Source organism: Ixodes scapularis, unplaced genomic scaffold (genome assembly GCF_016920785.2).
Source record: "Ixodes scapularis isolate PalLabHiFi unplaced genomic scaffold, ASM1692078v2 PGA_scaffold47__10_contigs__length_4178495, whole genome shotgun sequence".
NCBI classification, from domain to species: Eukaryota; Metazoa; Arthropoda; class Arachnida; order Ixodida; family Ixodidae; genus Ixodes; species Ixodes scapularis.
This window is the reverse complement of record NW_024609876.1, coordinates 359,716-371,949: the sequence shown is the minus strand read 5'-3', so window position 1 is coordinate 371,949 and position 12,234 is coordinate 359,716. Positions and strand designations below refer to the sequence as shown.

At 49.3% G+C, this 12,234-nt stretch overlaps 1 protein-coding gene across 1 annotated transcript; it reads left to right on the top strand.

The window, feature by feature from the left end:
- The first annotated feature begins 539 nt into the window (after positions 1-539).
- LOC120849019 (uncharacterized protein K02A2.6-like) lies at positions 540-1,661 on the top strand. The gene has a single exon (XM_040221110.1). The coding sequence runs from the start codon at positions 540-542 to the stop codon at positions 1,659-1,661; it is 1,122 nt and encodes a 373-aa protein (XP_040077044.1).
- The last annotated feature ends 10,573 nt before the right edge of the window (positions 1,662-12,234 follow it).

The window sequence follows — 12,234 nt, the reverse complement described above, 5'->3', positions numbered from 1 at the left end:
GGACCAACAGAGCAGGCTTCCCTGGACAACTTGAAAGGAAAACTCTCTGAAGTACATAATCTCGCATTTTTCGATGGCACAAAGGAGATCATTCTTACAATTGACGCATCCCCTGTTGGACTCGGTGCCATATTAGCACAGAAGACAGACAATATCATTGAAACTGTCGCGTACGCTAGCCGTGCTTTGACCCCCACGGAATCACTATACTCCCAAATTGAACGCGAACTACTTGGTGTTGTATGGGGAGTTGAGCATTTTCACCTGTACCTATATGGCAACACATTTCTTCTTCACACAGACCACAAACCACTCGTGTCAATCCTTACCAATCCAAGAGCCTCTCCCTCGGCACGCCTTGAGCGTCTCGCTCTGAGAATTCAGCAACATAACTTCAGAGTGGAACATACGCGTGGAAGCAGCAACCCTTCGGACTACTTGTCTCGCCATCCCTTGCCAAACCTTCCCGCTGATGCCAACCTGGCTCATGCCACTGATGCTATGTCAGCCTTATTGCTCAATGCCATCTTCCAAAAGCTATGACTAGCGCAGAAGTAGTTGAGGCCACGGCTAGTGACCAACATCTACAGGAAGTGATCGCTGCCCTCAAGAGCCCTGCCAGATGGCGCAACCCAGCTCTCAAGGACTTTGTGTCAATACAACACGATCTCTCTGTGGCAGACAATGGCCTGCTGCTGAAAGGTACTCGTCTCGTTCTACCCGCCGCTCTCCAGCAACGAGCCATATCTCTTGCACATGTGGGGCACCAAGGGATAACCAAGACAACCAAGCTCATGAAGCAGAAGGTCTGGTTTCCTCATCTCGATACTAAAGTGCAAACAGCCCTGAAAACCTGTATGCCGTGCCAAGCGACCATTCAGTACCAACATGCCGACCCCATCGCCATTCCAGAAAAGCCCAGTCGGCCTTGGGAAGCCCTCTCACTTGACTTCGCCGGTCCATTTCCAAACGGCAAATACCTGATGGTCCTTATGGATGACACGTCCCGCTATCCTGTCGTAAAAATATTGTCATCGCTCACCAGCCAATCCGTCATCAATAGCATCACCAAGATCTTCAGCATCTTCGGAATTCCAAAGGTGACCAAAACGGACAACGGACCCCCATTCCAGGGCCACGACTTCAAGCAATTCGCCCACACGCTAGGATTCCACCATCAGCGTATTCCACCGCACTGGCCGCAAGCGAATGGGGAAGTGGAGAGATTCATGCGAACATTGAAACGGTTCATACAAGCGACAACACTGGAAAACAATAGCTGGACCTCCAAGCTGGGCGAATTCTTGATGGCCTACAGGGCAACACCCCATTCAGCAACTGGAACCCCACCTTTTGATGTGCTTTTCGGCAGGTCCATGGGATATCTTCTCCCAAGCTGCTCCAATGACAACCCACCTCAGAAGTGGCAAGACACAGATCTCCAAAATCGCACAAAACACAAGATATACGCTGACAAACGTAGGCACGCCCGGCCTCACAACCTCACTGTGGGAGACCGAGTTCTCTCCAAACAAAACCAAAGAAACAAGCTGACCCCTGCCTATGATCCCAAGCCATACCAGGTCATCGATGTCAAGGGGACGCAAATTACGGCACGGCGGGATCACGGCATAATAACAAGAAACGCTAGTTTTTTTTAAACCCATGCCCCCCACCACGAGCAAAGGATCCGAAGGTGACTGTGACTCGGACAACGCGTGGTTCAATGTCCACCTCTCTCAAGATGGCTGCAGGGGAACGCTTCCAGACCCGACTGATCGAGAAACCGAGCAACGCCTCGTTCGGGGGGAGGACGAAAGAGACCGATCTGTTGAAGCCCCTGCCCCTGATCCACCAGGAACATCGCGACCGATCCATACCAGGTGCCCTCCTGCACGACTCAAGGACTACGTCTGCTCTTAATGGGCCTTTCGTTCTGGTCATTTGTCTGCTTCTTGGGGGAAGTGATGTAGTGATGTGGATTTTATGTGTGCGCGTGCAACACATATAGCAGCGGGGAAAAGGAGAAAGAGGAAGAATAAATCTAGGGAATGGAAATGGCTGCCCCTCGTTCATTCTACACGCAGTAGTAGCACACCGCTTATGCACCGCGACTGCAACTCTACAAATCGTAACCCATTTGGAAGTGACCATTTTCCCACAATTTTAAATCGCATTGGAGGACCGGTTACACTTCCAATGCGAACTCCCCGTTGGAAGTTTGACCAAGCAAACTGGTCAGTTTTTAAACAAGTATCCCTTTTAGCGTTTACATCTCTCCATGAGCTCCCCATTGATTGCATAAGTGAGCGTATCACCAAGCATATTTTAGAAGCATCAATCATGGCCATACCCATGACATCAACACATCTTCCCAAGAAACCGAAACCATGGTGGAATAACGACTGCCGCATAGCAAAAAAGAAAAGAACAAAGCTTGGGGGATTTTCCGCCAATACCTTACACAAACTAATCTTATCAGTTCTAAGATAATGAAATCTTGCGCTCGGTGTATTCGCAGGAAGTCTAAGCGAGATAGCTTCAAGGGATACACATCTTCCATAAACAGCAGTGTTTCGTGCAAAGAGGTATGGGACCGAGTGCATAAGATCGATGGCTGCGACCGTGGATATTATATCCCTCTTTTGACTAGACATGAAATCTATCCCGAAAGTATTGAGGAGCAAGCTAATCTACTAGGAGAGCATTTTGAGTCTGTCTCAAGATCTGATCACTATACGCCAGCTTTCGTTCGGCACAAACTCCATACCGAGAAAATATCTATAAGTACCTCAGGAGGCAATCAAGAACCTTACAATGTATCATTTACACTACATGAACTTGAGGCAGTACTGCATTGTCCCAAGGAGACTGCCCCTGGCCCTGATGGTATTCACTATACTATGCTATGCCACCTACATCCCTCAACGCTTGAACTCAATTTGTACTTATTCAACCGTGTTTGGTCGGAGGGTCAGTTCCCGCCGTCTTGGAAGGTGGCCACTGTCATTCCTTTGCTTAAGCCAGGCAAAGATGCTTATGTGCTTCCAGTTACAGACCGATAACACTAACGAGTTGTCTCTCAAAAACACTGGAGAGAATGATAAACAAAAGACTTATGTATTACCTAGAAAAAAGCAACCTTCTAGACAAATATCAGTGCGGCTTCCGTTCGTTTCGATCCACTCTCGATCACCTGGTTTGATTTGAGACCACTGTGCGGGAGGCATTTGTAAATAAACAACTGTTTTTCTGTCTTTTTTTGATTTAGAGAAGGCATATGATACGGCCTGGCGTTTTGAAATTTTGCAGGATTTGTTTGGTCTTGGTGTCCGAGGTAGAATGCTAGGTGCTATTCAAAGTTACTTTAAATGTTGCACATTTTATGTAAGATTGGGAACAACCCTTTCCACGGAGTTTTGTTTCAAGAAAATGGAGTTGCCCAGGGAAGTGTCCTTAACGTAACCCTTTTCATTGTAAAAATGAATTCTATTGCCTGTGCTATACCTCCTTCCGTGGAATATTCTATATATGTAGATAATATTCAAATTTCTGTCTCGTCCTGCAATCCTTCAATATGTGAACGTCGGGTCCAACTGGCAATTAACAAGTTACAAAAATGGGCTGACACAAACGGTTTTAAATTTTCGCTAGAAAAAACTGCCTGTGTGTGTTTTTCTCGTCGGCGTGGAGTTCTGCAAGAACCTTCTTTAAAATGTACGGAATACCAATAGTCACAAAAAGTGAACACAAGTTTCTGGGACTCGTATTTGATTCGAAATTGACTTTTGTTCCACACATTAGGAACTTAAAACTTAAATGTCTCAAATCGCTGTATATACTTAAGGTTCTATCGCATGTATCGTGAGGCTCCGAAAGACTATGTCTGTTACGCATATACCAGGCGGTTGTTCGCTCCAGGCTTGATTATGGGAGCATTGTGTATGGCTCTGCCCGAGCATCAGTCCTAAAGATGTTGGACCCCATTCACCACCAGGGAGCAGGGACAGCGATTGGTTACTGGAGCATCTCGCACCTCCACGGTACTTAGTCTGAATGCAGAAGCTAATGAGCCATCCCTTGAAAGTAGGAGGTTTGCTCTGGGATTTATGTATTCTATTCGAGTTCGCTCTGTCTCTTAGCACCCTACTCATTATAACCTCAAAAACATCAGGCTCCAGAGAACGTTCGAGAATAAACCAGCCGTTGTTCCTCCTTTTGCAATTAGGAATATGAATTATGCTGGGTCTGTAGAACTTGATCCCAAGACTCCAGCAGTTCAATGCTTAACCACTATAACCCCGTGGGATTGTGATCTTACACTGACTAAACATTCCAAAAAGGACACACCAAATGAAGTCACGAGGCAGGAATTCTTTCAGCTACAAAATCAATATGAACAGTACGCAGGTCTGTGTACAGATGGGACTAAAACAAACTCGGTAGTTGGCTGAAACAGGTCAAGAGAATCCACAATGCAGCCACCATGCTGACAGCTGAGCTCTATGGCCTGCTGTTAGCTGTTGATTATGCAACAAAAAAAAAAAAAAAGGCTTCGCCACTCAATTGTTTACACAGATTCCTTGAGGTCATAAAGAGTACTTACATCACTGAATCACATTAGAAATCCACTTCTTCTAGAATTACAAAATAAAGTTATCGCTGCCTCCTACAAGCAAATTGAGATGATTTTCTGCTGGGTCCCAAGTCACGTCGGCATCTCAGGTAATGAAAAGGCCAATAGTGTTGCAACTTCTGCAAATGAGGGACAAATAGACCTACATAAAATACCATACAAAGACTACCACATCCCTTTCAAGTGTTGCATTCGAACTAAGTGGCAACGTGAATGGAATAATGAAACACATAACAAACTGCATGCTATAAAACCTTTTCTAAGTGAGGGGGAGAGGGAGACCCCCGGCATCGGGAACGCTTTTATGAGGTGGCATTGTGCCGGCTACGGATTGGTCATACGCGTCTCACCCATGGGCATCTCTTGCGTGGAGACGATGCTCCACAGTGTGAACGCTGCAACATTCCTCTATCAATAGAGAGTTTTAGTAGATCGTTCCCATGACTCCGATAACGATACCCGATACTCCGCCACCGCCTATCTTGTGCATGCATAGTATCGTTATCGGGGCTATCGGAGGTATCGGAACGATCTACTAAAACTCTCTAATATCACGCATCCTACTTGAATGCCCCAAGTATGACCAAGATCGCTTTAAAATTTTCTCGCAAATATATCAAGAGCATACTCCACTGCACTTAGTTATTTTACTTGGCGATCAGCCGCTGGTTCCGCATGCTTGTGTGTTTAATTTTCTTAAGGACATCGGCCTTAGACACCGAGTATGATTTTAATTAGTAATCCGAGCTCATCTTCATCCTGTAAACACTTATACAATCACATATACATAGATTTATTACACCATCAGCTACTATACCTTTTTCTTCTTCCAAACCCTTACTTATGCAATAGTTTCACTCTTGACGCATTTTGGCCTGAGTAGCCCTTCCGCCATGAAACCCCACTCAATCAATCAATCAATCAATATTCGAGGACATCTTCGTTTCCGGCAGAGCAGTGAATTCTATTTTTGTGTCAGAGAGGGGCTGTTGCAGCTGGTACTGCTTTTTTTCTGAGTTCAAACTGCGGACATTTAATATTGCGAACCGAATCAGCTCGCGAAAATCGAGCGTGCTCAAAACGTAAGGCGTCATACGACGTGACCAAAATAGGAGCCCTCCGACGAAGTCTTATTAAAAAAAAAAAGGCTCGAGGTACACCCAAGCACTTCTTATGAGTTGTGAATGCGAAAGCATGCAAAGCTGCGTACTTTTTGTCGCCGATCAGCGCGCGCGCTGCCCTGGGCGCGCTGACCTTGGACGCTCCGTGTTAACGGCCCGCTGACGGACACGAGTGCCATAGGGTAAGCGGTCGTTGAAACTGACGCGCAGCAGCCAATGGGGGCCTCGTCAACGCCCAGCAGCCAATGAGACCGAAGCCGAAAATCCATCAGCTTTACTCCGCTCCTTTGGGATCGGGGAAACTAGGCGCCGTTTGGCTAGGCTTTTCGCGTAGTTTCATAGCTGGGAGCTGGATTCACTTGAAGAAAGGATTTAAGGTGCCGTTTGGCGTGGCTTCAAAGCTGATGACGTCGGCTCGCTCCATGGTACCCCCCCCCCCCCCCCTTTCCCCACCAGTTAATGCTTTCTCATTAAAAAATAGCATCGCTCAATACAAGCTTTCCACAGCAGTCACTCACTGTGGGTTGTCTTGCCGACGGTCGTCAGGCGGGATGCGAGGTTTGAGCTGGACGCAAATCTTTTTTTCCATCCAGCCCCGTGTTCCGATGACGTGCCGTTCCCTTCTGCTTCGGTGTTTTCCGGAAATGACGTTGAGCCCCGCATTCGCTTGACGACCTGGGTCGCTAAACTCGTCAAGCACAACTTTGTGCCCGAAGTTTGTGGAACGCGCTAATTGGACTCTGGCGACGCTGACGTCGAGCCGAGCGAAATGTCAATCATTCGAACGCTCATTTCTTTGAGAGAGGCAGATCGTAGCAAAGTTCATCGAGGCGCGCGTGCGGCACGTGAGGGGCGCGAAGAGCCCGCTGATTGAACGGCTTCGCCGATGACGTAGCGCCCATTCGTCCCTACATCCCTACGCCAAGCTAAAATTAATGCTTTGCAGAGTGTCCCTAGGCGACCTGCTGACGCTCAAAATCCCTCCGAAGTTTGTGTAAAAAAGAAACCTCGTTTGTCGAAGTTGTCGCTGACGTCAAAGTGACGTTCCCGAACTTTGCGAGAGCCGTGGTTTGAGCTCGAGATCTTCGCTTCGGATCGAGGCAAAGTTAAACTTTGTCAACATGGCGGTGCCGTACGCTACGGCCGAGCTTATCTTCCGCCACCGTCGGCGTCGCTACTGAGACCACCGGGGACGCCTTTCAACTCCCCGACGACGACTTTCGGCGACAGTACCGGCTATCGAAAGCCGTTGTGCGTTGACTCTGCGACGAGCTTCGTTCGGTGCCCGGACTTCCAGGCGGCGGACAATCGCGTCTACCATGACCGTGGAATAACATGTTCTCTGCGCGCTCCGGCTATTCGGAACCGGTAGCTTCCAAGGCATGGTGGCGACTGACAAGCACCTGTCAGCCTCCCTCATGAATGTGAGCCGGGCTGTCAGATTTTTTGCGGCTACCATCTTTTTTTTTTTTTTTTTTTTTTTTGTAATATCCGAAGAGGTACTAATAAGCTGGTATACAATTCAGAATGTTGGGAAACAAACAAGAACCGGGGTAATTCTTGGGTAGGGTCGAGTCTCCCGGCAGCCGGCAGAATTATTTCCCCGAAATTCTACTGGCAGTCGTCACTCATTGGCGGTCAAATCAGTTCATCGAACGACGTGTCATCGACAGATCGTTTCATCGGCACGCGATGTAATCACATGAAAGAGATTTTCTTCCGTTAGAGGTATATACACATTAAACATTTTCACACTTTTATACATCTAAGTGGGGTGTCTCATAACTAACACCCTAATAAGTGTAGCGATGGACATTATAAAAGAAATGTAAACCTCACACCTTTGAAAATGTGTGATTTTTAAACACGTTTCTTAAAACGTGTGATAATAAACATCTTTTTATAAAGATGTAAAACTACAATACCCCTTCTCATCAGGCACGTAGCCGGGGGAAGGGGGGGGGGGCATAAGGCCCCCCCCCCGAGATCTTCCATTTTGCTGGCGCCTCCTCTCCCTCCTCCCCCTCATAGAGCACTTTATCATGAGCGCCCGCCCCCCCCCCCCCCGCCCCCCCCCCCCCCCCCCCCCTTAAACAAAATTCTGGCTACGTGCCTGCTTCTCGTCAAGGTGTAATTACCACAGTACATTTCTTTTTTGGGGTGTACACAGTGGCCCGGGACCCAATAAAATGACTGAAAAACTAAATTACACCAACGAGTCGCCGAAACAGCACGTTCCTTCTTGGCGAGTGTCGAGGCAATTTCGGCCGAAAACCGGCTTCAATATTGGCCGGATGTAGTACGTTTTTGCGCCTCGTCCCGACATCCGGCAGGTATGGGTGTACCGATGCAAATATACGATTTATGTCTAATAGCACTGGCACCACTGATTTCTTAGGAGGCTAGATCGCAGATAGAGGCTTGCATTGCTGGGGTCGAGCTGCACCAAAGGCAGTCATCGCTTGACACGATCTTATGCATGCTATAGGAGAATCGGGAAAACTCAATTTTATTACGTTAGTAGGTTGTTCGTTACCATTAAACTTCTATCGTGTTTCCGCAAATAACAGTTAATATTGTGGGCAAGAGTATTAAACGCGTTGGAATACCAATCTTTTTTTAACTAAATGTTGTGTCGAGGGCGACTTTGTTCGGCGTTAACTGTGATGTGTTTAATGAGACAAGGGCTACCGTGAGTTATTGTGGAGTCATCCGTAATTTCGGAGTCATCAAAGCTCAGCAAACGACAAGTTAGAAGGCCTTTACTGGGGACGTTCTCATCGTTTTAACCGCTTGTACATAGTACTTCATGGTGAAAGCTTTTTCTTTCAACTGCTGTGAGGGCTTCCGTGAGAAACTGAAACTCGGAGCGTGCCGTTCAGTCGCTGAACGTGCCATTTATTTATCAACCGAAGCAAGCGACGTCGGTAAAGTCAATGGTGCTCCGGCCGAATTTTTTTTTTTTTTAATCTATGTTCAAACGCTTGACGAACGTCTATTTGATCTCCAAGAACCCGACATAATCATCGCAGCACGTCATAAAATGCTCGCCCTCGAGCACCGCGTACAAGCTTCGAATTTTTGCGTGTTCCTCCCCTAGACTTGCGTGTATTGCCTCATGGTGTAATAGGCCAAAACAACAAGGACGAAAACGAAGGGAGAACTATCGACAGGACGCGGCGTATTGCCTGTCGTCAAGCAATGGCTGCCGGTGAGGCCAGTGACGGGCTCCCGATTCGCGATCCAGACTTGCACTGTGAGAGTTCTAATGCATTACACCCGCGTAGTGCTGCACGGAGAACAGGCCCCGAACGAACTTGCCGAATGCACCAAGTGCAGACTGATGCTGTCGCCATAGATGTTGTAGAAAAGTACCGACCTCAAACCGAAACTAGCGCCTTTTTGTTCGACGTGATGGGTGGGAATGCGAGAGTGCAGTCGCTGTCATCGTTTATCTATAAACGTTGGTTGCTGCAACGTGAAACTTACACATTTGCGATGACTTCCAATTAAGCAACTCGGCTGTCAGAGATATCTACAGACGGCGTACGTTTCCGAAACCAGCTGACTACAAAACAGCATACACTTGAGAAAATTGATGGCACTGTACGCGCAAGAGCTTGCTTCTTTTTAAGCATAGTATTATGAGTGAACCACTGAAAGGATGCGGCTTAAATCTAGTTCTTTGGAACATCTAGCAATACGTTTCGTAAGACTTTTTACTTCCTTGGTGAGGGCATTGAGAACGAGAGCTTTCTCAAAACAAAATATGACGGGGCAAGATAGCTGCCGTTCAAATATGACTTTGCTTGAGTCTCGGGCAACGTCTCCATGCTTAGCCTTCTCGGACACTGAGTGAATGCGTCACAGGTTTCTTCTGTGGGAGCTTTGTCGAAAAATGTTCCACTTTTCACCCATACACAAATGATGCTAGATCTCGCGGCCTCTGTGGTTGTCCTGGGCCTTTCATTAAACACTGGTAGGTTTCAGCGTCTGTACGGCTACAAAACGACTCAAATTTTGCAAATAAAACAAGGGCCGTCGATTCCTCCCTTCGTGAAATAGCAGACGCTTACAATTCAAGCTCACGTCTGAGTTTGCGGCCCGCGGGACGCGATTTCGAGCAGAAAACCAACTTTTTCTTTCAGTTCCGCTGTGCGAATGCCGCATCGTAGCAGACGAACTCTCGTCGTCTTCTCTCGCTCCTTGCCTGGGCGAGGCATGACGGGATTGTCGGCACTAGAGAGCTCAGAGACAACGCACAGCGAGCGGCGTGAACGCTCGCCTCCCCGCGCTGTCTCGTGCTCATACCTCGGCAAACCTCACTCATGAGGGCCCTCACTCACCCTCACTCACCCTCATCCTCACAGGTGAGGTGAGGGTGAGTGAGTTTCTGAACCAGGAAAATTCATGAGTGTGAGGGTGAGTGAGGGCCGTGAGGGCCGTGAGGGCTGTGAGGGCGGTGAGGGCCGTGAGGGCTGTGAGGGCGGTGAGGGCCGTGAGGGCTGTGAGGGCGGTGAGGGCGGTGAGGGCCGTGAGGGCCGTGACGGCGGTGAGGGCCGTGAGGGCCGTGAGGGCGGTGAGGGCCGTGAGGGTCATGAGGGCGGTGAGGGCCGTGAGGGCGGTGAGGGCCACGAGGGCCGTGAGGGCCGTGAGGGCCATGAGGGCGGTGAGGGCCGTGAGGGGCGTGAGGGCGGTGAGTGGCGTGAGGGCCATGAGCGTGTGAGTGGTGTGAGGGCGGTGAGTGCGTGAGGGGTGTGAGGGCCATGAGTGCGTGAGAGCAGTGAGTGGCATGAGAGGCGTGAGGGCCGTGAGGGCGGCGAGTGCATGAGGTGGTGTGAGGGCCATGAGTGCGTGAGGGCGGTGAGTGCGTGAGGCCCCCTTCAGATCGAGCACCTTTTTCAGCAATTTTGGTGTTAATGACGGGTTGTTCCCTAGCTTTCCCTAGATCGACACGAATTGCTGAGATCGGGTCCGGCTCGAAATAAGCAAGCAACTCGGAGCAATTCGAATACGTTTGAAGCAGCTGCATCCAATCAGGGACGCAACATTTTCACGTGATACCTCGTGCCGGTGATGATGACACCGAAAGACTTGGTTCTGGTTTGAAATCGATTGTTTTTTGGAAATAAACTGTTTCAGAAAGGTGCATTAGTATTCTTAATGGGCGGTGAGTGGCGTGAAGGCGGTGACGCCGGTGAGTGGCGTGAGGGCGGTGAGTGGCGTGAGGGCCGTGAGGGCCGTGAGGGCGGTGAGTGGCGTGAGGGTGGTGAGGGCCGTGAGGGCCGTGAGGGCCGTGAGGGCGGTGAGTGGCGTGAGGGCGGTGAGTTTCGTGATGGCCATGAGTGAGTGAGGGGCGTGAGGGCTGTGAGGGCGGTGAGGGGCGTGAGGGCCGTGAGGGGCGTGAGGGCCGTGAGGGCGGTGAGTGCGTGAGGGCCGTGAGGTTCAGTGAGGGTGAGTGAAGAGCTGAAGGTGAGTGTGACTGTGAGGGTGAGGGTGAGTGAGGGGCTCATGGTGAGTGTAGCTGTGAGGGTGAGGGTGAGTGAGGGGCTTAGGTGAGTGTGGCTGTGAGGGTGAGGGTGAGTGAGGGCGACCTAAAATGCCGACCTCTGCTCGTGCTCTCGTGCACCGCCTAGGGATCGCGGGGGATTTTTCGTCAAAAGTTGCGAAGTTGAGCGCGCGCAGGGAGGAGGAAACTTTGCGGCGTTCTTTTTGTCACTCCCCCCGCTACGTCAAAAAGCGAAGAATGTTTTGCTCCACGAGTTTAGCGACCCTGGCTCATCTCGACATCGACGTCTGGCATGTGAGCCGTGGGGTCCATATTCCGCTGTCGTCGTTGCCGTCAGACGGTGGACTTGCGTCATGTTGATTGCGCACTTGCTGTTGATCAGGTTTCCCCTCCGTCTCCTCGCCCGTTTCTCCAGCGCCTTGCGGCACTGGCTCGGGGGCACTCGTTCGCGCTTCCGGGACAGGGAGACGGACGGTCACTGGGGCATCTGATCTCACGCCCTTACACACTGACAGGTCAAAATCATATTTGTTTTTTTTTTTTGCAGCAGAGATGTTGAGGGCTACTTTCCCCAGTTTCGTGTCCGGTACCAAACAAATGTCGACACAAAACTATACAAAACTCTGGACAGCTACCGCCATCTATGAGTGATGGCGGTAACCAGAAAACCAGTGTGGTTGCCGTCGTCGCTCATAGATGACGGCAACCTTTCCAGTAATCATAGAAGAATGGACAGTTGGGCGAGTTGGTAAGAATTTATCGTAAGAAACAGCGCACGAAACAGACGAGGACGAAGAAACACACGGGACGAGCGTACAGCTTCGCTAAACTTCCTTCTTCACCAACTGAGTGCAAAGGTTGTTTATTATCCGAAACAATTGAAAACGATGTCTGGAATTACTTTCAAACCCCAAACCTTGGGAACTCAGTAAAAAAACAATTTCCCAAAGCCGAATTCGAATGCATTG